Source organism: Pseudophryne corroboree, chromosome 6 (genome assembly GCF_028390025.1).
Source record: "Pseudophryne corroboree isolate aPseCor3 chromosome 6, aPseCor3.hap2, whole genome shotgun sequence".
Classification (NCBI taxonomy): Eukaryota; Metazoa; Chordata; class Amphibia; order Anura; family Myobatrachidae; genus Pseudophryne; species Pseudophryne corroboree.
This window is the reverse complement of record NC_086449.1, coordinates 765,363,196-765,389,524: the sequence shown is the minus strand read 5'-3', so window position 1 is coordinate 765,389,524 and position 26,329 is coordinate 765,363,196. Positions and strand designations below refer to the sequence as shown.

General features: G+C 46.8%; 1 protein-coding gene across 1 annotated transcript in view; it reads right to left on the bottom strand.

Moving 5' to 3' along the window:
- The window catches only part of RELL2 (RELT like 2), a 102,692-nt gene that overhangs the window by 42,403 nt on the left and 33,960 nt on the right, over window positions 1-26,329 (bottom strand). The window contains 1 exon segment of the mRNA XM_063928609.1: window positions 16,745-16,952. Coding sequence (XP_063784679.1) covers window positions 16,745-16,946 — 202 coding nt within the window. The 5' untranslated portion in view covers window positions 16,947-16,952.

The window sequence follows — 26,329 nt, the reverse complement described above, 5'->3', positions numbered from 1 at the left end:
AAAAACATTTTTCAACCATTTTAAAACATTGTCAGATCATCAGGCTGTCATATCTACATGTCCAATGGTTTTCCTGCGCAGTCCCTCCCCCCAGCACTTCCATATTCCATTGTCTGTATCTGGCCAGAATACATTGATGCGGATAAGTCATGCTGGGGTTTGGTAGACTTCTGCAAAGACCAAGTATATATGCAATGTTTGAATCCTACCAATAATCGTCAGAGATGGGGAGAGAGAAAACGAAACATTTCACAGATACATTTACAACGTTTCACCCGGTCATTCCTGTGTCTTCAGGGAATGACCTCCCAATTTATTAACTATAACCTCAGGCTTACCTTCAGTCCTAATGATCACCTTTCCTGACTGCACATTATGGGTGTGGGCCAAAATTTTTCCTATATGATCCCTGATTATAATTTTGTGTGTTATAACTTTGCTCATTTCTTGGTCTAGGGGGTCTGACTTTATGTGGGTTATTACAGTTGCTGGCATAATGCCCTTCTCTTCTACAATTATAACAAATCCTTGGTTTCCTCCAAGTGTCAATGACCTGAGGTCTTGGTTGATTTGATGCCTCCTCAAACGCTCGGATGCTCATCGCCATCAACCGTTCTCCCTGCGCTTCCCTGGTTCTTTGGATATTGCGGTCATGCTCGATAGCGGACTCTCTTAATGCAGCCACCGAGATGCCTCTCCAGTGAGGTATGGAGGTTTGTACCCTAATTTTTAGTGTGTCTTTTAAGTTGTTCATTAATACAGACACAGCTACCTCTCTGTGGTGTACGTTAGTGTCAATGTCATCTATACCCGTGTACCTAGCCATATCCTGCAGAGCCCGGTGAAAATACTCTGATGCGGATTCACCTTCTTTTTGTTTTATTGTAAAGATTTTATTCCACTTTACTACTGTAGGGAAATATTCTTCCAACTGCAGATTAATTCTTTTTACATTATCTTGGTTATACTCATCTGTTAGTGGCACTTCCTCATCTAGTTTACAATCAGCGATAAATTTCAATGAATCAACATCGGGGGGTAAACATGTCCTCAAAACTGTCCTCCAATCTTTGTTATTTGGCTCTGCAGTGTTTCCTAGCACTCTAATGTATTTCTGACAAGCAACTAAGTCTTTCCTGGGATCAGGAAATTCAGACAGAATTGTTCTTAATTCTGTCCGGGAAAAGGGGCAGTACATGGCGATGTTCCTGACGGGAGTGACTCCTGAAGAGTCAGTTTTCCCATTTGGTACTGCAATTACCCTGACAGGATTAAGTCCAGTAACGTCATTCTGAATTGATTCTACGATATAAGGTACATTTGTTTGTGCGTGATGTATAATACCATACGTACCTGTGGACACGACCTCACCTGACCCTCCGTTAGGGGGTTTGATTACAGTCTTTACCGATTTGGTCGCGTCCACCTGGATGTCTTGTGTGATGGCTTCTGGAAAAGGCTCCGACATTGTGCTGGGCTCACTTTCTTGTTGTTGTTCCTGAGGAAAGTTTAACATGGGGTGCGACTTGCATGGGTTAATAGTTGTACATTCAACAGCATTACAATTATCATTGTTACATTTATTACACTTATTCTTATCATCTATACTACAGTTGCTAAGAGCGTTTTCATTGTTCACCCTTGTGCTTTTCTCTGCAACCACAATCCTCTCCATTGCCATGTCTCTCCTCTCAAGATGAAAGTTAGGTGTGTAAGTTACATTTCTTTGCATTTCACTTTCCTGTTGCCATAACTGCAAACAATCATAATGTTTAACTCGTTGTTTCCAGAATTTTATGAGACAGATCCTCCGCCTTAAATTATGCAACACCTCTGTGTCAAAACTACCTATCCCGGGAAATGGTGCCTTATCCCCCGCAGTCATTCGTGTCCATTCATCACAAAAGGTCTCAGTGTGGGGACCATATTTCCCCCACATTACTAACCGAGCAGACCCTCGGGGTCTGCAAGCCTCTGGAGTCTGAATCCTGACTGCTGAACGTCTCTGTGTTGTGCACTTGGCTGCCATTGTGGACCTTACACAGGAAAACTTCCTAAAATGCACCAAACACAGAAATTTACGTTGGAAATCCTTAAAGCTCTTCCACTGAACTTCTTCTGCTCCGAGTATCTCCGGTCCGCCTTCTAGCAGACACGTGTAGCCGTTGCAGGCCCTATCTCTAGAGATTTTCCTGAGAAAATTCCCTTCCTTTTTCTTTACACAAATCACGCTTGCATGTGCTCCCTACAACACGTATGAGGGCAAGATTTACGCATGGATATACGACCTCATATCACGTTGCGTTATTGGTCACACATACAACCGTGCGGTCCAATCGTACCACTTATAGACACTTGTTGCCCATAAATGGTAGGATCATTGGAGTCTCCCTACTGTGCTCCAAAACAGCCAGAGCGTAATACAACGAAAACTTTATCACACTCTGTTGCACGTTTTCACTCAGACCGTGCTCATCATGTTCCACCAAAGATCACACAGATCACAAAGTCCACAAAGCGGAATTCAATACCGTTTTATCACATAGATCACAAAGTCCACAAAGCGGGATTCAATACACTCATACCGTTTTCAACCCACTATCATTCTTATAGTTTTCTGATCAGAAAAATCATTTCCCGTAGTCTGATAGCTCTCCCCAGAGGCGTTACAGTAAAGTAAGGTATTTAAACTAAGTTTTGGAAAAACTGAAATCAATTTGTGCTATTTATCGCCTTGCGTTATTTACCGCGTTGCGCTATTTATCGCCTTCTAAAAATAACACTTGTGGTTTGAGTTACGTGGGCGTACCCGTACGCTCCGTTGCGTAATATACGCTGCGTGCGTCGGCCCTTGGATTGCGTACACAAGTCTCAGTCTTTTGTTAGAGACACGTGTACGCAAAGCAAAGATCCACCGTAACACAACTTATACGTTTATCAATGTAGATGATCCTCGATCATCTACCGCGCACCACACTGACCTCCTTGTCTCTCAGGCACAGCTGTGTTTGTCTATACTTTAACTATATTACCTTTACTCAAACTATTGAAATAGCGGCAAATCTCTCTCAGCACGTTTATCAATTATAAAAAGGCAAACAGAAGAGTGATATACGAAAATACACAAATGAAAAAGAAATGCAGATATATATGTGCGTGCGTGTGTACGCAAGACAGAAAAATAAACAGTTTTTAAAAGAGACTATCGTTTTGTTCTTACCTCCGGTCCCGGATTCCTTCAGCACCCTTTACTAAGAGAAGCAGACGCTTATCCCGACAGCACTACGAGGAATATAACCTCCCGCCCTTTGCTGATGGATAATGTCTGCTGTATCTACCTAGTGCAGATATGTGAAGGACGGGCGAGCCGCCAATTGATAAAGCTGAATATTTATCGTATATAAAAACCCTTTGTGAGGTCTAAGAACACTGTACGCTATTTACGTATGAAGTACCGTAAGGGTACGCTCGTTGCGTAACAATCGCTTAGCCGTAGTCGAGACGCTCAAGCGTCACGTTCGCTCACGGCCAAGAGATCACAGGCAGGCACGCTATTGGCTGCTGACTAACGTAATGGTTCACTATAGCGTAACGGACGCTGTATCGGGAGCGGGCTGCTCGAGCGATACAGATGCTCACGAGAATACGCTGTTGGTATCGGGCACACTTATAGGTGAGCGACTACCGTAATGCTACGCTATCAGCGTAGCGGACGCTCAAGACCACGAGGAGATCACGAGCGGCGCTGACGCTCACCATTTTAAACCTTTATATCTAAACCAGAAACAATGTAATATGCTGTAAAACCTTAGTGTAGAGATAGGGTGTAGATGCAACCTAGTGTAACCTTATTAACTTAAAAGCTGTTTGAGCGTCACCGACGCTCTGAGAATACTAGACACTATAAGAAATACACAGATACCTAGGCTTAGGGTCCAACGCCTAAGATATATATATTTTGAATGATATACTTGCAAAAAAATTAATACAAATACAATTCATACACTACAATATAACATAGACTACCTAACCAGATAACTACACAGGAAATACAATACAATTACTACCTAAGGGAAAATAAGATAGAAAGAGAAGAGAGAGAGAAATGGCTCATAATAACAAGAAGATCAATATGGTTGCGGAGAAACACTTACGCACAAAGGAAACGATCGCATGCGCCTCTGGACATCCAGCTCCCGATTTTCAGCAATGATAACCGTTGAAGAGTGAGCTGGATGTGATCGGCCTTTCTATTTATGCCCCACACACAATGCAATTCAATGGTCCCTACAATCTCATTGTTCATTGGACACAGGAATTCCTCCTCGCATTATAACAAAAGGTCATAGGTTGATTCATACAGGTGGGCTGTGACTATTTCCAACAGCTCAGGTGGGAGGGAAACTGGGTTTCCCGCCGCATGGGTAATAAAGTGCAAATAAAGTAAATGTTCATAAACTTCTTATGTCCATAACTATTCGCACGAGCGATTGATCTGCTTCAAACCAACACCGGAATATTTCTAATTAAATATTCTTCCGATGGATACTAAACACCACTGTATTACTCCTGTCTGACCCTTCGTATCAAACAAAGAGGGATTTCTCTGTTCATGAACATTCTATATTAACCAAACTTTCAGAATCTATCAAAGGGACCATGATCTACAAAATACATTATATAGTGAAAATATGTAACGATTGAGTCGCACGCTACGATCACATAAACTCTACCGTAAATACGCATACCGTGCGCCTGCGGGTGCCCGCGACTGTGAGTATGCGCACGTACGGGAGAGCGTACGCATGCGCAGCACGGACCTGTGTGAGGTGCAAATATGGTAGTGTGCATAGAGATATTTTTCTGACTTTGACAATCCAGAGGCACCAACAGGCTAAAGCTTTGACTGTTCCCAGGGTGCTTTACATGGCCTCCTCTATAACCCCGCCTCCGGACACTGGAGCTCAGTTTGTAAGTTTGGGGGGGGGGGGGGGGGGCTGCGCTAGACAGCCCTGAAAAGAGCTTTTGTTAGAAGATTCTTCAAGGGCTGCAGCACTTTTATGTCCTAGTGACATACTGTGCTGCTGCTCCAAAATCTCCCCAGCAGTGCTCATAGTGGACAAGTGGGGCCCACCAGATGTAGACCTGATGGCATCTCGACACAATCGCAAGGTTCCGGTCTTCGGATCAAGGACAAGGGATCCTCAAGCAGCATTCGTGGACCTACTGACAATTCCATGGAACTTTTCGGCTGCCATACGTATTCCCTCCAGTGTCACTCCTGGCCAGGGTACTATGGGAGTTCAAGCAAAAAGGAGGAATACCACTTCTAGTTGCTCCAGCATGGCCCAGACGGCATTGGTTCTCAGACCTTTCAGGGTCGATCGAGCGTCCTCTTCTACTTCCTCAACGCCCAGACCTCCTCGTTCAGCGCCCTTGTGTCTACCTGGACCTGGCCAGACTGGCTTTGACGGTGTGGCTCTTGAAGCTTCAATCCTGAGGGCCAAAGGATTCTCTGAGGCGGTTACCCAAACTATGCTGAAGGCCCGCAAACCAGCTTCTGCACGGATTTATTACAGGGTCTGGAATTCTTACTTCACCTGGAGTGCAGCTAAGAATTATGATGCATACAAATTCAGAACTACCAGACTTTTGGCTTTTCTTCAACAAGGCCTAGACTTAGGCATTTGTCTGGCCTCTCTCAAGGTTCATATTTCTACCTTGTCAGTGTGGTTTCAGAGGAAGATTGCATCTATTCCTGATGTTCATACTTTCACTCAGGGCGTTTTACGTATTCAGCCTCCCTATGTCCCTCTTGTTGCTCCATGGGATCTGTCTGTTGTCTTGAATGCCCTACAAGAGTCTCCATTTGAACCTCTTGAGTCTGTGGACCTTAAATGTCTTATGCTTAAGGTTGTGTTTCTGCTGGCTATTGCCTCTGTTAGGAGGGTGTCGGACTTAGGCGCTTTGTCCTGTCGTCCACCCTTTCTGATTTTTCACCGTGACCGGGCAGTTCTTAGAACTCGTCCCGGTTATCTACCTAAGGTGGTGTCATCTTTCCATCTTAACCAAGAGATTGTGGTTCCAGCTTTTATATCTTCTCTATTGTCCTCCAAAGAGCAGTCTTTGGGTGTGGTACGGGCTCTCCGTATTTACATGAAGAGGACTGCCTCTCTCAGGAGGTCCGATGCCCTATTGTACTTTTTGTTTTTCACAAACGTGGCTGGCCTGCGAATAAGTAAACCTTGGCCAGATGGATTAGAATGGTGATTGCACAAGCATATGCACAGGCTGGTCTTCCAGCTCCTGCTGCTATCAAAGCCCATTCTACTCGGTCTTTTAGACCTTCTTGTGCGGCCTGCTGAGGCGTGCCCACTGAACAATTGTGCAAGGCGGCTACGTGGTCCTCAGCGAACACGTTCATTAGGTTTTATGCCTTTGATACTTCCACCTCCCAGGATGCTTCCTTTGGACGCCGGGTTCTTGTGCCCACTGCGGTGCATCCCCTTCCATGAGGAACTGCTTTAGGACATCCCCAGGGTATTCCCTGTGGAACACAGTGTACCCTGCTGCAGAAAAGGAGATTTATGGTAGACTTACCATAGTTAAATCTCTTTCTGTGAGGTACACTGGGTTCCACAGGGCGCCCACCCTGACACACTTAGCTTCTTTGGGTTTGTATGGCATTAGCCACTGGTCCCTTCTCCTGTCGTGAGAATGTGGTTCTATGTGACTAACATCTGCCTTCTCTTTTACCTGCTACTGCATTGGACTGGTTAACAAAACTGAGCTCCAGTGTCCGGAGGCGGAATTATAGAGGAGGCCATGCAATGCATCCTGGGAACAGTCAAAGCTTTAGCCTGTTGGTGCCTCTTGATCAAGATCCAACTCTACACCCGATGTATTACCTGTGGAACCCAGTGTACCTCGCAGAAAGAGATTTAACTATGGTAAGTCTACCATAAATCTCCTTTTAGTATCCCCCAGATATGCTATGGAGGGATTGCAGCAGACAGCTCTTCACTTCAATTACGACAGCAGCTGCAGCCCCTATAGGTTTATATGGAAACTGTGTAGCTATCAGATTTACCAAGCACCGTAAGGCATAGTATTCCAGAACTTGCCTCTGTGTGGATAACACCATCCTATAGTAGCCCATTGGCCATACCTCCCAACTGTCCCGATTTTCGCGGGACAGTCCCGTTTTGCGCGAGACTGTCCCGTTTTTTGGGGACTGTCCCGCTGTCCCACCCGCAGTTGGGAGGCTCCTGTCATCGCTGCTCTGCTTAGCAGAGTAGTGGTGAATAGACGCTGTGCGCATGTACACAGCATCTATTCAGTGAAGATAGAGGGAGAGGGGGCATGCCAGAGCTCACAGAGCGCTGGTCATGTCCCATTTAATGACAAAAATGGGGACGTGACTAGCGATAGCGGCACTGCCGCGCGGCCACGCTCCCTTTTATTTAGGCCACACCTCCTTTTTGGACGGGCGTGCGCTTCGTGCATGCAGGAGTCCCTCTTCTTCAGTTGCCAATGTTGGGAGGTATGCATTGGCTACTAATTTGCAAATGTGAAAAAAAGAAGCAGCCTCTGACTCCTCTCCTTCGCCCCCTGGTGGCGAATGCTCTGGCCAATGCAGTGTGCGTCCGAGACCTGAACCAGGAAGCAGAAGGCAGCTTAATGTTATCACGCTGCTTCCAGCTCTTCGAAGCCCATCTCTTGGCATGAGAAATGTACTAAATTTCCACTGATTCTGAGTTGGGTGGACCTCTTAGCATCATCGCAAATGTAGAGTTTTTGCTTTACATGTATTTGCAGAAGTGAGTCTATGCATACTGGCCCTCATTCCGAGTCGTTCGCTCGGTATTTTTCATTGCATCGCAGTGAAATTCCGCATAGTGCGCATGCGCAATATTCGCACTGCGACTGCGCCAAGTATCTTTGCTATGAAGATAGTATTTTTACTCACGGCTTTTTCCTCGCTCCGGCGATCGTAATGTGATTGACAGGAAATGGGTGTTACTGGGCGGAAACACGGCGTTTTATGGGCGTGTGGCTGAAAACGCTACCGTTTCCGGAAAAAACGCAGGAGTGGCCGGAGAAACGGGGGAGTGGTTGGGCGAACGCTGGGTGTGTTTGTGACGTCAAACCAGGAACGACAAGCACTGAACTGATCGCACTGGCAGAGTAAGTGTGGAGCTACTCTAAAACTGCTAAGTAGTTTGTGATCGCAATATTGCGAATACATCGGTCGCAATTTTAAGATGCTAAGATACACTCCCAGTAGGCGTAGGCTTAGCGTGTGTAACTCTGCTAAATTCGCCTTGCGACCGATCAACTCGGAATGAGGGCCACTACTGTACGTATTTTTGCAGATGTTCCATCCTATTCTGAGTTGGATGGAACTTGGCCAGATCTGTCTTTGCATGAAATAAGGCATTTTGGGGCGGAAACTGGGCGGCGACAATGCAATTGCACATAACTTGTGGGAGTGTCATGGGAGTCACATGGGTCTGTATCAAAAGCTCAGTGTGATTCTGAGTCCTGCATACTGGGAAGGGAAGCCTTAGTTTAATGGATACTTGCCTTAGCATTGCCGCCGCTGTTCACAACTACAGCCACTTTGCGTGCGAGCCCCTAGGTGTACAAGTATTTGACTTGATTGTCATTTATAGGTAGCCGTCATTGATATATATATATATATATATATTTTTTTTTTATGATTATATAGTCAAGTTTTTCATTATTCCTTAGTAGATCTGTAACTGATTCATTTTTTAATTCTTATTAAGCTCTGTCAATGTAATTTTACTTGAAAATGACCACAATCATTTGGTGCTACTACCGATCTACTGTAGCCTACCGTCGCCAGTCCTGACAGATATAGAACAGTTACTTGCAGAACAATGATGAGCTGTCCAGTGAACAAGACCCATCGGTGAAACACGTGTCTCAGGGGATCTCTGTAGCACTCAGTGGAAAAGGTCTGTGTCTGCAAAACAGACTTAATTCTAGTATGGTCTTTGAAGGACTGTAGCCTCAGACATGGCTAATTGGTGCTAACACCTGCATGGGTGTAATAAAAGCATGTTAGGCTGTACAGGAAGTTACTCGTTGCATTGGGAGCAAGCTCCTGGCTTGCAGAGATAGACACCATTACTGCCTGAAGTGAGTGCTGTGTTGAACTGCTCTTTTGGTGAGCTGGACAGTAGAGATGAGCGCCTGAAATTTTTCGGGTTTTGTGTTTTGGTTTTGGGTTCGGTTCCGCGGCCGTGTTTTGGGTTCGAACGCGTTTTGGCAAAACCTCACCAAATTTTTTTTGTCGGATTCGGGTGTGTTTTGGATTCGGGTGTTTTTTTCAAAAAACACTAAAAAACAGCTTAAATCATAGAATTTGGGGGTCATTTTGATCCCAAAGTATTATTAACCTCAAAAACCATAATTTACACTCATTTTCAGTCTATTCTGAATACCTCACACCTCACAATATTATTTTTAGTCCTAAAATTTGCACCGAGGTCGCTGTGTGAGTAAGATAAGCGACCCTAGTGGCCGACACAAACACCGGGCCCATCTAGGAGTGGCACTGCAGTGTCACGCAGGATGTCCCTTCCAAAAAACCCTCCCCAAACAGCACATGACGCAAAGAAAAAAAGAGGCGCAATGAGGTAGCTGTGTGAGTAAGATTAGCGACCCTAGTGGCCGACACAAACACCGGGCCCATCTAGGAGTGGCACTGCAGTGTCACGCAGGATGGCCCTTCCAAAAAACCCTCCCCAAACAGCACATGACGCAAAGAAAAAAAGAGGCGCAATGAGGTAGCTGTGTGAGTAAGATTAGCGACCCTAGTGGCCGACACAAACACCGGGCCCATCTAGGAGTGGCACTGCAGTGTCACGCAGGATGTCCCTTCCAAAAAACCCTCCCCAAACAGCACATGACGCAAAGAAAAAAAGAGGCGCAATGAGGTAGCTGTGTGAGTAAGATTAGCGACCCTAGTGGCCGACACAAACACCGGGCCCATCTAGGAGTGGCACTGCAGTGTCACGCAGGATGTCCCTTCCAAAAAACCCTCCCCAAACAGCACATGACGCAAAGAAAAAAAGAGGCGCAATGAGGTAGCTGACTGTGTGAGTAAGATTAGCGACCCTAGTGGCCGACACAAACACCGGGCCCATTTAGGAGTGGCACTGCAGTGTCACGCAGGATGTCCCTTCCAAAAAACCCTCCCCAATCAGCACATGATGCAAAGAAAAAGAAAAGAAAAAAGAGGTGCAAGATGGAATTGTCCTTGGGCCCTCCCACCCACCCTTATGTTGTATAAACAAAACAGGACATGCACACTTTAACCAACCCATCATTTCAGTGACAGGGTCTGCCACACGACTGTGACTGATATGACGGGTTGGTTTGGACCCCCCCCCAAAAAAGAAGCAATTAATCTCTCCTTGCACAAACTGGCTCTACAGAGGCAAGATGTCCACCTCATCATCACCCTCCGATATATCACCGTGTACATCCCCCTCCTCACAGATTATCAATTCGTCCCCACTGGAATCCACCATCTCAGCTCCCTGTGTACTTTGTGGAGGCAATTGCTGCTGGTCAATGTCTCCGCGGAGGAATTGATTATAATTCATTTTAATGAACATCATCTTCTCCACATTTTCTGGATGTAACCTCGTACGCCGATTGCTGACAAGGTGAGCGGCGGCACTAAACACTCTTTCGGAGTACACACTTGTGGGAGGGCAACTTAGGTAGAATAAAGCCAGTTTGTGCAAGGGCCTCCAAATTGCCTCTTTTTCCTGCCAGTATAAGTACGGACTGTGTGACGTGCCTACTTGGATGCGGTCACTCATATAATCCTCCACCATTCTATCAATGTTGAGAGAATCATATGCAGTGACAGTAGACGACATGTCCGTAATCGTTGTCAGGTCCTTCAGTCCGGACCAGATGTCAGCATCAGCAGTCGCTCCAGACTGCCCTGCATCACCGCCAGCGGGTGGGCTCGGAATTCTGAGCCTTTTCCTCGCACCCCCAGTTGCGGGAGAATGTGAAGGAGGAGATGTTGACAGGTCGCGTTCCGCTTGACTTGACAATTTTGTCACCAGCAGGTCTTTCAACCCCAGCAGACTTGTGTCTGCCGGAAAGAGAGATCCAAGGTAGGCTTTAAATCTAGGATCGAGCACGGTGGCCAAAATGTAGTGCTCTGATTTCAACAGATTGACCACCCGTGAATCCTTGTTAAGCGAATTAAGGGCTCCATCCACAAGTCCCACATGCCTAGCGGAATCGCTCCGTGTTAGCTCCTCCTTCAATGTCTCCAGCTTCTTCTGCAAAAGCCTGATGAGGGGAATGACCTGACTCAGGCTGGCAGTGTCTGAACTGACTTCACGTGTGGCAAGTTCAAAGGGCATCAGAACCTTGCACAACGTTGAAATCATTCTCCACTGCGCTTGAGACAGGTGCATTCCACCTACTATATCGTGCTCAATTGTATAGGCTTGAATGGCCTTTTGCTGCTCCTCCAACCTCTGAAGCATATAGAGGGTTGAATTCCACCTCGTTACCACTTCTTGCTTCAGATGATGGCAGGGCAGGTTCAGTAGTTTTTGGTGGTGCTCCAGTCTTCTGTATGTGGTGCCTGTACTCCGAAAGTGTCCCGCAATTCTTCTGGCCACCGACAGCATCTCTTGCACGCCCCTGTCGTTTTTTAAAAAATTCTGCACCACCAAATTCAAGGTATGTGCAAAACATGGGACGTGCTGGAATTTGCCCATATTTAATGCACACACAATATTGCTGGCGTTGTCCGATGCCACAAATCCACAGGAGAGTCCAATTGGGGTAAGCCATTCCGCGATGATCTTCCTCAGTTGCCGTAAGAGGTTTTCAGCTGTGTGCGTATTCTGGAAACCGGTGATACAAAGCGTAGCCTGCCTAGGAAAGAGTTGGCGTTTGCGAGATGCTGCTACTGGTGCCGCCGCTGCTGTTCTTGCGGCGGGAGTCCATACATCTACCCAGTGGGCTGTCACAGTCATATAGTCCTGACCCTGCCCTGCTCCACTTGTCCACATGTCCGTGGTTAAGTGGACATTGGGTACAGCTGCATTTTTTAGGACACTGGTGACTCTTTTTCTGAGGTCTGTGTACATTTTCGGTATCGCCTGCCTAGAGAAATGGAACCTAGATGGTATTTGGTACCGGGGACACAGTACCTCCAACAAGTCTCTAGTTGGCTCTGCAGTAATGATGGATACCGGAACCACGTTTCTCACCACCCAGGATGCCAAGGCCTCAGTTATCCGCTTTGCAGTAGGATGACTGCTGTGATATTTCATCTTCCTCGCAAAGGACTGTTGAACAGTCAATTGCTTACTGGAAGTAGTACAAGTGGGCTTACGACTTCCCCTCTGGGATGACCATCGACTCCCAGCGGCAACAACAGCAGCGCCAGCAGCAGTAGGCGTTACACGCAAGGATGCATCGGAGGAATCCCAGGCAGGAGAGGACTCGTCAGAATTGCCAGTGACATGGCCTGCAGGACTATTGGCATTCCTGGGGAAGGAGGAAATTGACACTGAGGGAGTTGGTGGGGTGGTTTGCGTGAGCTTGGTTACAAGAGGAAGGGATTTACTGGTCAGTGGACTGCTTCCGCTGTCACCCAAAGTTTTTGAACTTGTCACTGACTTATTATGAATGCGCTGCAGGTGACGTATAAGGGAGGATGTTCCGAGGTGGTTAACGTCCTTACCCCTACTTATTACAGCTTGACAAAGGGAACACACGGCTTGACACCTGTTGTCCGCATTTCTGGTGAAATACCTCCACACCGAAGAGCTGATTTTTTTGGTATTTTCACCTGGCATGTCAACGGCCATATTCCTCCCACGGACAACAGGTGTCTCCCCGGGTGCCTGACTTAAACAAACCACCTCACCATCAGAATCCTCCTGGTCAATTTCCTCCCCAGCGCCAGCAACACCCATATCCTCCTCATCCTGGTGTACTTCAACACTGACAACTTCAATCTGACTATCAGGAACTGGACTGCGGGTGCTCCTTCCAGCACTTGCAGGGGGCGTGCAAATGGTGGAAGGCGCATGCTCTTCACGTCCAGTATTGGGAAGGTCAGGCATCGCAACCGACACAATTGGACTCTCCTTGTGGATTTGGGATTTCGAAGAATGCACAGTTCTTTGCTGTGCTGCTTTTGCCAGCTTGAGTCTTTTCATTTTTCTAGCGAGAGGCTGAGTGCTTCCATCCTCATGTGAAGCTGAACCACTAGCCATGAACATAGGCCAGGGCCTCAGCCGTTCCTTGCCACTCCGTGTCGTAAATGGCATATTGGCAAGTTTACGCTTCTCCTCCGACAATTTTATTTTAGGTTTTGGAGTCCTTTTTTTTCTGATATTTGGTGTTTTGGATTTGACATGCTCTGTACTATGACATTGGGCATCGGCCTTGGCAGACGACGTTGCTGGCATTTCATCGTCTCGGCCATGACTAGTGGCAGCAGCTTCAGCACGAGGTGGAAGTGGATCTTGATCTTTCCCTAATTTTGGAACCTCAACATTTTTGTTCTCCATATTTTAATAGGCACAACTAAAAGGCACCTCAGGTAAACAATGGAGATGGATACTAGTATACAATTATGGACTGCCTGCCGAGTGCAGACACAGAGGTAGCCACAGCCGTGAACTACCGTACTGTACTGTGTCTGCTGCTAATATAGACTGGTTGATAAAGAGATAGTATACTCGTAACTAGTATGTATGTATAAAGAAAGAAAAAAAAACCACGGTTAGGTGGTATATACAATTATGGACGGGCTGCCGAGTGCCGACACAGAGGTAGCCACAGCCGTGAACTACCGCACTGTACTGTGTCTGCTGCTAATATAGACTGGTTGATAAAGAGATAGTATACTCGTAACTAGTATGTATGTATAAAGAAAGAAAAAAAAACCACGGTTAGGTGGTATATACAATTATGGACGGGCTGCCGAGTGCCGACACAGAGGTAGCCACAGCCGTGAACTACCGCACTGTACTGTGTCTGCTGCTAATATAGACTGGTTGATAAAGAGATAGTATACTCGTAACTAGTATGACTATAAAGAAAGAAAAAAAAACCACGGTTAGGTGGTATATACAATTATGGACGGGCTGCCGAGTGCCGACACAGAGGTAGCCACAGCCGTGAACTACCGCACTGTACTGTGTCTGCTGCTAATATATAGACTGGTTGATAAAGAGATAGTATACTCGTAACTAGTATGTATGTATAAAGAAAGAAAAAAAAACCACGGTTAGGTGGTATATACAATTATGGACGGGCTGCCGAGTGCCGACACAGAGGTAGCCACAGCCGTGAACTACCGCACTGTACTGTGTCTGCTGCTAATATATAGACTGGTTGATAAAGAGATAGTATACTCGTAACTAGTATGTATGTATAAAGAAAGAAAAAAAAACCACGGTTAGGTGGTATATACAATTATGGACGGGCTGCCGAGTGCCGACACAGAGGTAGCCACAGCCGTGAACTACCGCACTGTACTGTGTCTGCTGCTAATATAGACTGGTTGATAAAGAGATAGTATACTCGTAACTAGTATGTATGTATAAAGAAAGAAAAAAAAACCACGGTTAGGTGGTATATACAATTATGGACGGGCTGCCGAGTGCCGACACAGAGGTAGCCACAGCCGTGAACTACCGCACTGTACTGTGTCTGCTGCTAATATATAGACTGGTTGATAAAGAGATAGTATACTCGTAACTAGTATGTATGTATAAAGAAAGAAAAAAAAACCACGGTTAGGTGGTATATACAATTATGGACGGGCTGCCGAGTGCCGACACAGAGGTAGCCACAGCCGTGAACTACCGCACTGTACTGTGTCTGCTGCTAATATATAGACTGGTTGATAAAGAGATAGTATACTCGTAACTAGTATGTATGTATAAAGAAAGAAAAAAAAACCACGGTTAGGTGGTATATACAATTATGGACGGGCTGCCGAGTGCCGACACAGAGGTAGCCACAGCCGTGAACTACCGCACTGTACTGTGTCTGCTGCTAATATATAGACTGGTTGATAAAGAGATAGTATACTCGTAACTAGTATGTATGTATAAAGAAAGAAAAAAAAACCACGGTTAGGTGGTATATACAATTATGGACGGGCTGCCGAGTGCCGACACAGAGGTAGCCACAGCCGTGAACTACCGCACTGTACTGTGTCTGCTGCTAATATATAGACTGGTTGATAAAGAGATAGTATACTCGTAACTAGTATGTATGTATAAAGAAAGAAAAAAAAACCACGGTTAGGTGGTATATACAATTATGGACGGGCTGCCGAGTGCCGACACAGAGGTAGCCACAGCCGTGAACTACCGCACTGTACTGTGTCTGCTGCTAATATATAGACTGGTTGATAAAGAGATAGTATACTCGTAACTAGTATGTATGTATAAAGAAAGAAAAAAAAAACCACGGTTAGGTGGTATATACAATTATGGACGGGCTGCCGAGTGCCGACACAGAGGTAGCCACAGCCGTGAACTACCGCACTGTACTGTGTCTGCTGCTAATATAGACTGGTTGATAAAGAGATAGTATACTACTAATATTATATATACTGGTGGTCAGGTCACTGGTCACTAGTCACACTGGCAGTGGCACTCCTGCAGCAAAAGTGTGCACTGTTTAATTTTAATATAATATTATGTACTCCTGGCTCCTGCTATAACCTATAACTGGCACTGCAGTGCTCCCCAGTCTCCCCCACAATTATAAGCTGTGTGAGCTGAGCACAGTCAGATATATATATACATTGATGCAGCACACTGGGCTGAGCAGTGCACACAGATATGGTATGTGACTGAGTCACTGTGTGTATCGTTTTTTTCAGGCAGAGAACGGATATATTAAATAAAACAAACAACTGCACTGTCTGGTGGTCACTGTGGTCGTCAGTCACTAAACTCTGCACTCTCTTCTACAGTATCACAGCCTCAGGTCAATCTCTCTCTCTCTCTCTCAACCCTAATCTAAATGGAGAGGACGCCAGCCACGTCCTCTCCCTATCAATCTCAATGCACGTGTGAAAATGGCGGCGACGCGCGGCTCCTTATATAGAATCCGAGTCTCGCGATAGAATCCGAGCCTCGCGAGAATCCGACAGCGTCATGATGACGTTCGGGCGCGCTCGGGTTAACCGAGCAAGGCGGGAAGATCCGAGTCGCTCGGACCCGTGAAAAAAAACATGAAGTTCGGGCGGGTTCGGATTCAGAGAAACCGAACCCGCTCATCTCTACTGGACAGTAGGTTCTTCTCACAGAGAATTGAAAACCTGGTGTATAGTTACTGCCCAGACCGGCTAGGCTTTATGTTTTACTTTGCTCCGAATAAAAATAGCTGAGGCTATTTGCACCAAACACCCTGGACTGGCGTGTCACTATTTGGGCTGCTGTAAGAAAGTGCATCCATCTACCCCAGGAGAAAGTGCATCCTTTCCCAGATCTGCTCACAAAATTTGAGTATGGAAAGAACAAAGCTTATGTACTCAACCTATTCCCACTCATGGGTGTCCACGACACCCATAGAGTGGGAACAGAACCTGTGGCGAGCGCATCGAGCCCGCAAGGGGACTCATTGCGCTCGCCCCCCGCCGTCTTTCCGCGGCCGGGATCCCGCCACAATGCCACTGCCCAAGCTTCACACTTACTGTCTTGGTCACTATTCAGTTCCTCCTTCAGCTCAGCATCCAGTTCCTCCGGTGACGTGCGGCATCTGTAACCTTTCTTCTTCAGGATATGGCAGATCAAGAAGCCGAGAAGCCCTGTTATGAAGAAGACTAATACCAGCAAAAAGAGCATATAAGGGCTCTGCTTTTCCTTCTCCTCTGCTGTTTGGTCCCCATCCTCCATGATGATCTGTCATTTGGATGAAAAAAATGTTCATAATGAAATACTGTTTATCACTGGACTTAGGGCCTAATTAGGACCTGATTGCAGCAGCAAATTTGTTAGCTAATGGGCAAAACCATGTGCACTGCAGGTGGGGCAGATGTAACGTGCAGAGAGTTAGATTTGGGTGTTCAAACTGAAATCTAAATTGCAGCACAAAAATAAAGCAGCCAGTATTTACCCTGCGCAGAAACAAAATAACCCACCCAAATCTGATTCTCTCTGCACATGTTATATCTGCCCCACCTGCAGTGCACATGGTTTTGCCCATAAGCTAACAAATTTGCTGCTGCGACCAGGACTGAATTAGGCCCTTAGTTGTACCGAGTTCACAACCCTCAGCTGCTCACCCAAACATAATGTTTTTAGTCTAGGTTCTTGTGATTCTTGATTTGCAAAACTATTTGCAAAAATATTATATCCTATCTGATTATTATTTCATAATATTATTGTACACGTAACTAACTTTTATTTGTAATAAAATAATATATTTCAAGAGGAACTCCAACAGAGAGTAACTGCTTAATCACACTCCCCCTGAAACAGGACTGTACTCAGCATGTGAAGTTCCAAAACCAACAGTATAGACCCATGCTCATATTAATTACATAGAGTCAGAAATGCCCGCCATATACATCTTCAAACCCAACCTGAATACTCTTCCGATGCTACCGCACAAGTAGAAGGAAGAGTCGGCTGGTGCCGATGTGGACTACCCAAGACCGCAGACAGGGAGATTTGGAGGTTACAGTTATTCCTAAAGTATAGACTGGCGGCAAAGGAGAGTTTCTCTGGTTTTAACTTCACTATTTAGGAAAGAAAAAGTTAAAAACCCCTTTTTTTCATATGAGTTAGTGGTTCAGTCAAAGTAAAAAAAATAAGAATTTACTTACCGATAATTCTATTTCTCGTAGTCCGTAGTGGATGCTGGGGACTCCGTCAGGACCATGGGGAATAGCGGCTCCGCAGGAGACAGGGCACAAAAATAAAGCTTTAGGATTAGGTGGTGTGTACTGGCTCCTCCCCCTATGACCCTCCTCCAAGCCTCAGTTAGGATACTGTGCCCGGACGAGCGTACACAATAAGGAAGGATATTGAACCCCGGGTAAGACTCATACCAGCCACACCAATCACACCGTATAACTTGTGATCTGAACCCAGTTAACAGTATGACAAACGTAGGAGCCTCTGAACAGACGGCTCACAACAAATAACAACCCGATTTTTTTGTAACAATAACTATGTACAAGTATTGCAGACAATCCGCACTTGGGATGGGCGCCCAGCATCCACTACGGACTACGAGAAATAGAATTATCGGTAAGTAAATTCTTATTTTCTCTAACGTCCTAAGTGGATGCTGGGGACTCCGTCAGGACCATGGGGATTATACCAAAGCTCCCAAACGGGCGGGAGAGTGCGGATGACTCTGCAGCACCGAATGAGAGAACTCAAGGTCCTCCTCAGCCAGGGTATCAAATTTGTAGAATTTTGCAAACGTGTTTGCCCCTGACCAAGTAGCAGCTCGGCAGAGTTGTAATGCCGAGACTCCCCGGGCAGCCGCCCAGGATGAGCCCACTTTCCTTGTGGAATGGGCCTTGACAGATTTAGGTTGTGGCAAGCCTGCCACAGAATGTGCAAGTTGAATTGTGCTACAAATCCAACGAGCAATCGTCTGCTTAGAAGCAGGAGCACCCATCTTGTTGGGTGCATACAATATAAGCAGTGAGTCAGACTTTCTGACTCCCGCCGTTCTTGAAATATATATTTTCAATGCCCGGACCACGTCCAACAACTTGGAATCCTCCAACTCGTTAGTAGCCGCAGGCACCACAATAGGCTGGTTCAGGTGAAACGCTGACACCACCTTAGGCAGAAAATGAGGACGCGTCCGCAGTTCTGCCCTGTCCGTATGGAAAATCAGATATGGGCTCTTATATGATAAAGCCGCCAATTCTGATACTCTCCTGGCTGAAGCCAGGGCCAGTAGCATGGTTACTTTCCATGTAAGATACTTCAGCTCCACCGATTTGAGCGGCTCAAACCAATGGGATTTGAGAAAATCCAAGACTACATTAAGATCCCACGGTGCCACTGGGGGCACAACCGGGGGCTGTATATGTAGTACTCCTTTTACAAAAGTCTGGACTTCAGGAACTGAAGCCAATTCTTTCTGGAAGAAAATCGACAGGGCCGAAATTTGAACCTTAATGGACCCCAATTTGAGGCCCATAGACAATCCTGTTTGCAGGAAATGTAGGAATCGACCCAGTTGAAATTCCTCCGTGGGGGCCTTCCTGGCCTCACACCACGCAACATATTTTCTCCAAATGCGGTGATAATGTTGTGCAGTCACCTCCTTCCTGGCTTTTACCAGTGTAGGAATGACCTCTTCCGGAATGCCTTTTTCCTTTAGAATTCGGCGTTCAACCGCCATGCCGTCAAACGCAGCCGCGGTAAGTCTTGGAATAGACACGGTCCCTGCTGAAGCAGGTCCCGTCTTAGAGGTAGAGGCCACGGATCCTCCGTGAGCATCTCTTGAAGTTCCGGGTACCAAGTTCTTCTTGGCCAATCCGGAGCCACTAGTATCGTTCTTACTCCCTTTTGCCGTATAATTCTCAGTACTTTTGGTATGAGAGGCAGAGGAGGGAACACATACACTGACTGGAACACCCACGGTGTTACCAGAGCGTCCACAGCTATTGCCTGAGGGTCTCTTGACCTGGCGCAATACCTGTCCAGTTTTTTGTTGAGGCGGGACGCCATCATATCCACCATTGGTTTTTCCCAACGGTTCACAATCATGTGGAAGACTTCTGGATGAAGTCCCCACTCTCCCGGGTGTAGATCGTGGCTGCTGAGGAAGTCTGCTTCCCAGTTGTCCACTCCCGGAATGAATACTGCTGACAGTGCTATCACATGATCTTCCGCCCAGCGAAGAATCCTTGCAGCTTCTGCCATTGCTGTCCTGCTTCTTGTGCCGCCCTGTCTGTTTACGTGGGCGACTGCCGTGATGTTGTCCGACTGGATCAACACCGGCTGACCCTGAAGCAGGGGTTTTGCCAGACTTAGAGCATTGTAAATCGCTCTTAGCTCCAGTATATTTATGTGAAGAGACATCTCCAGGCTTGACCATACTCCCTGGAAGTTTCTTCCTTGTGTGACCGCTCCCCAGCCTCTCAGACTGGCATCCGTGGTCACCAGGACCCAGTCCTGTATGCCGAATCTGCGGCCCTCTAACAGATGAGGACTCTGCAACCACCACAGAAGAGACACCCTTGTCCGTGGCGATAAGGTTATCCGCTGATGCATCTGCAGATGCGATCCGGACCATTTGTCCAGCAGATCCCACTGAAAAGTTCGTGCGTGGAATCTGCCGAATGGAATCGCTTCGTAAGAAGCCACCATCTTTCCCAGGACTCTTGTGCATTGATGCACAGACACTGTCCCTGGTTTTAGGAGGTTCCTGACAAGTTCGGATAACTCCCTGGCTTTCTCCTCCGGAAGAAACACCTTTTTCTGAACCGTGTCCAGAATCATTCCCAGGAACAGCAGACGTGTTGTCGGGGTCAACTGAGATTTTGGAAAATTCAGAATCCACCCGTGTTGTTGCAGCACTACTTGGGTTAGTGCTACTCCGTCCTCCAGCTGTTCTCTGGACCTTGCCCTTATCAGGAGATCGTCCAAGTAAGGGATAATTAATACGCCTCTTCTTCGCAGAAGAATCATCATTTCGGCCATTACCTTGGTAAAGACCCGAGGTGCCGTGGACAATCCAAACGGCAGCGTCTGAAACTGATAATGACAGTTTTGCACCACGAACCTGAGGTACCCTTGATGTGAAGGGCAAATTGGGACATGCAGGTAAGCATCCTTTATGTCCAGGGACACCATAAAGTCCCCTTCTTCCAGATTCGCTATCACTGCTCTGAGTGACTCCATCTTGAACTTGAATTTTTGTATGTACAGGTTCAAAGATTTCAGATTTAGAATAGGTCTTACCGAGCCGTCCGGCTTCGGTACCACAAATAGCGTGGAGTAATACCCCTTTCCCTGTTGTAGGAGGGGTACCTTGACTATCACCTGCTGAGCAAACAGCTTGTGAATGGCTTCCAATACCGTCGCCCTGTCTGAGGGAGACGTTGGCAAAGCAGACTTTAGGAACCGGCGAGGGGGAGACTTCTCGAATTCCAACCTGTAACCCTGAGATACTACCTGCAGAATCCAGGGGTCCACCTGTGAGCAAGCCCACTGTGCGCTGAAATTCTTGAGTCGACCCCCCACCGTTCCTGAGTCCGCTTGTAAGGCCCCAGCGTCATGCTGAGGGCTTTGCAGAACCCTGGGAGGGCTTCTGTTCCTGGGCAGGGGCTGCTTGCTGCCCTCTCTTACCCCTTCCTCTGCCCCGAGGCAGATATGACTGTCCTTTTGTCCGCTTGTTCTTATAGGAACGAAAGGACTGCGGCTGAAAAGACGGTGTCTTTTTCTGTTGGAAGGGGGTCTGAGGTAAAAAAGTGGATTTTCCGGCAGTTGCCGTGGCCACCAGATCCGATAGACCGACGCCAAATAATTCCTCCCCTTTATACGGCAATACTTCCATATGTCGTTTGGAATCCGCATCACCTGACCACTGTCGCGTCCATAAACTCCTTCTGGCAGATATGGACATCGCATTTACTCTCGATGCCAGAGTGCAAATATCTCTCTGCGCATCTCGCATATAAAGGAAAGCATCCTTTAATTGCTCTATAGTCAATAAAATACTGTCCCTATCCAGGGTATCAATATTTTCAGTCAGGGAATCCAACCAGACGACCCCAGCACTGCACATCCAGGCTGAGGCGATGGCCGGTCGCAGTATAACACCAGTATGTGTGTATATACTTTTTAGGGTAGTTTCCAGTCTCCTATCCGCTGGATCCTTGAGGGCGGCCGTATCAGGAGACGGTAACGCCACTTGTTTTGATAAGCGTGTGAGTGCCTTATCCACCCTAGGGGGTGTTTCCCAGCGCGCCCTAACCTCTGGCGGGAAAGGGTATAATGCTAATAACTTTTTTGAAATTAGCATTTTTCTATCTGGGTTAACCCACGCTTCATCACATACATCATTTAATTCCTCTGATTCAGGAAAAACTACAGGTAGTTTTTTCACCCCCCACATAATACCCCTTTTTGTGGTACTTGCAGTATCAGAGATATGCAAAGCCTCCTTCATTGCCGTGATCATATAACGTGTGGCCCTACTTGAAAATACGTTTGTTTCATCACCGTCGACACTAGATTCAGTGTCTGTGTCTGGGTCTGTGTCGACCGACTGAGGTAAAGGGCGCTTTACAGCCCCTGACGGTGTCTGAGACGCCTGGGCAGGTACTAACTGGTTTGCCGGCCGTCTCATGTCGTCAACTGATTTTTGTAATGTGCTGACATTATCACGTAATTCCATAAACAAAGCCATCCATTCCGGTGTCGACTCCCTGGGGGGTGACATCACCATTATCGGCAATTGCTCTGCCTCCACGCCAACATCGTCCTCATACATGTCGACACACACGTACCGACACACAGCAGACACACAGGGAATGCTCTTATCGAAGACAGGACCCCACTAGCCCTTTGGGGAGACAGAGGGAGAGTTTGCCAGCACACACCCAAGCGCTATAATATATATGGGAACAACCTTATATAAGTGTTGTTCCTTATAGCAGCTTAAATATATCCAATATATCGCCAAAAAATGCCCCCCTCTCTGTTTTACCCTGTTTCTGTAGTGCAGTGCAGGGGAGAGTCCTGGGAGCCTTCCTCACAGCGGAGCTGAGCAGGAAAATGGCGCTGTGTGCTGAGGAGAATAAGCCCCGCCCCCTATTTCGGCGGGCTTTCCTCCCGTAGATTTAGATAACTGGCATGGGTTAAATACATACATATAGCCTTAATGGCTATATGTGATGTATTCTTTTGCCTTAAGGTATTAAAATATTGCTGCCCAGGGCGCCCCCAGCAGCGCCCTGCACCCTCCGTGACCGCTTGGTGTGAAGTGTGTGACAACAATGGCGCACAGCTGCAGTGCTGTGCGCTACCTTCATGAAGACTGAAGAGCCTTCTGCCGCCTGTTTCCGGACCTTCAATCTTCAGCATCTGTAAGGGGGGTCGGCGGCGCGGCTCCGGGACGAACCCCAGGGTGAGACCTGTGTTCCGACTCCCTCTGGAGCTAATGGTGTCCAGTAGCCTAAGAATCCAATCCATCCTGCACGCAGGTGAGTTGAAATTCTCTCCCCTAAGTCCCTCGATGCAGTGAGCCTGTTGCCAGCAGGACTCACTGAAAATAAAAAACCTAAAAAACTTTTTCTAAGCAGCTCTTTAAGAGAGCCACCTAGATTGCACCCTGCTCGGACGGGCACAAAAACCTAACTGAGGCTTGGAGGAGGGTCATAGGGGGAGGAGCCAGTACACACCACCTAATCCTAAAGCTTTATTTTTGTGCCCTGTCTCCTGCGGAGCCGCTATTCCCCATGGTCCTGACGGAGTCCCCAGCATCCACTTAGGACGTTAGAGAAAGAATGATTAAAATATAAAAAAATAAAGCATATAATAAAAAGTAGTTTGTTTTACATCAAAAGTGGCTGCAACGTATTTCACAAATCCCATTCCCTTCCTCAGGCAGTTCATATTGTACTGGTTATTCTTTCACTTTGACCATTTTTTTGCCTGTATTTTGTCATGCTATTTATATAATATTTGTTTGGTTTGGTATCAAAACTGATGATCCACCATCGAGCGAAAGATACTCCAGGCTAGTTATTGTGATTTTACCACGTTCAATTAAAATCATGTTATTGGGTGGATATTCTGTTCATATGTACTGTAACTCAATTCTAAGTTAGTAAAGAAACTGGTCCACCGAAAAAAAAATTGACTTACGGGCTGCAGGACTGCACCCCCACCCCCCCACACACACACACTTCTAGTAAAATCTGCCACTTGCAGGGACTGTCTAGCAGTGGCAGTGACTTCCCATTGGAAGTACTTTGTGCTAATCACAGACAGACAGGCAGACCCCCTGGGAGTAGTTTTCTACCCCTGGGACTGCCAGTCCTGACTGCCAAAGCAGAGAGAGAAGCCACTATCCTGCTATAACGTCAGCCGTTTCTGGCTTCTACTGGCTGCAGTTGATGAAGTCCATAGAAGCCAGGCTGTTCTCTACCAGCGCTGGACATGAGCCCCACCCAGACTTAAACCCCACCTCCCATTACTGCCAGACTTTAGCCCCGCCTCCCACCAGGCTTAAGCCATGAAGACATTAGCTGTCAATCTTCAGGAGGGCAGGGCCAGGGAGCTGGAAGGAGCTTTTTTTTTAAATCCAGGAACCAGGGTGTGCTATGACCTTCACTTACCGGGTCACCGCCTGTCACACATGAGACTATGAGTTGTCCAGTCTGACGACCATAAGACAAATGAGGGACCCCTGTAGACCTATTTCAGTAAACTTGCTAATAGATAATCGGATATTCCATCTGCATACATACAACCAGACAAATACAAACAAGCAAACACAAGTTAGGATATTAACAGATAGCTATAGATAAGTATATAGTGTAAACCCTCCCAAAATTCTGAAATTGTAAGGGGGCAATTCAAATCAACATGATGGATGTGAATTACGGGTCCAGAGTGGCTAATCATGGCCATTCACACCACAAGTTGTGCTCAGGAGAAGTTTCGCTACATAAGCCACCATAATTGGCCGACACACACTCACTGGGATATTGCGGCAGCATACCACGCTGAATTGTTTCCCATTCCCCCCTGCAAAGTGTCCTTTACAGTGTGTTACGCACACACACACACACACACACTATAAAATAAGAATTTACTTACCGATAATTCTATTTCTCGGAGTCCGTAGTGGATGCTGGGGTTCCTGAAAGGACCATGGGGAATAGCGGCTCCGCAGGAGACAGGGCACAAAAAGTAAAGCTTTCCGATCAGGTGGTGTGCACTGGCTCCTCCCCCTATGACCCTCCTCCAGACTCCAGTTAGGTACTGTGCCCGGACGAGCGTACACAATAAGGGAGGAATTTTGAATCCCGGGTAAGACTCATACCAGCCACACCAATCACACTGTACAACCTGTGATCTGAACCCAGTTAACAGTATGATAACAGCGGAGCCTCTGAAAAGATGGCTCACAACAACAATAACCCGATTTAGTTAGCAATAACTATGTACAAGTATTGCAGATAATCCGCACTTGGGATGGGCGCCCAGCATCCACTACGGACTCCGAGAAATAGAATTATCGGTAAGTAAATTCTTATTTTCTCTATCGTCCTTGTGGATGCTGGGGTTCCTGAAAGGACCATGGGGATTATACCAAAGCTCCCAAACGGGCGGGAGAGTGCGGATGACTCTGCAGCACCGAATGAGAGAACTCCAGGTCCTCTTTTGCCAGGGTATCAAATTTGTAGAATTTTACAAACGTGTTCTCCCCCGACCACGTAGCTGCTCGGCAAAGTTGTAATGCCGAGACCCCTCGGGCAGCCGCCCAAGATGAGCCCACCTTCCTTGTGGAATGGGCCTTAACAGATTTAGACTGTGGCAGGCCTGCCACAGAATGTGCAAGTTGAATTGTGCTACCAATCCCACGAGCAATCGACTGCTTAGAAGCAGAAGCACCCAGCATTGTTGGGTGCATACAGGATAAACAGCAAGTCAGATTTCCTGACTCCAGCCAACCTGAAACTATATTTTCAGGGCCCTGATAACATCCAGCAACTTGGAGTCCTCCAAGTCCCTAGTAGCCGCAGGTACCACAATAAGCTGGTTCAGGTGAAACGCTGACACCACCTTAAGGAGAAACTGGGGACGAGTCCGCAGCTTTGCTCTGTCCGAATGGACAATCAGATATGGCTTTGTGAGATAAAGCCGCCAATTCTGACACTCGCCTGGCCGAGGCCAGGACCAACAGCATGGTCATTTTCCATGTGAGATATATCAAATCCACAGATTTGAGTTGTTTAAACCAATGTGATTTTTCAGGAATCCCAAAACTACGTTGAGATCGCCCAGTGCCACTGGAGACATCAAAGGGGCTGTATATGCAGTACTCCCTTAACAACTTCTGGACTTCAGGAACTGAAGCCAATTTCTTTCTGGAAGAAAATCAACAGGCCGAAATTTGAACCTTAATGGACCCAATTTGAGACCCATAGACACTCCTGTTTGCAGGAAATGTAGAAATTAACCTAGTTGAAATTCTTCCGTGGAGCCTTCCTGGACTCACACCCTGGCACATATTTTCACCTAAGTGGTGATAATGTTGTGCGGTCACCTCCTTCCTGGCTCTGACCAGG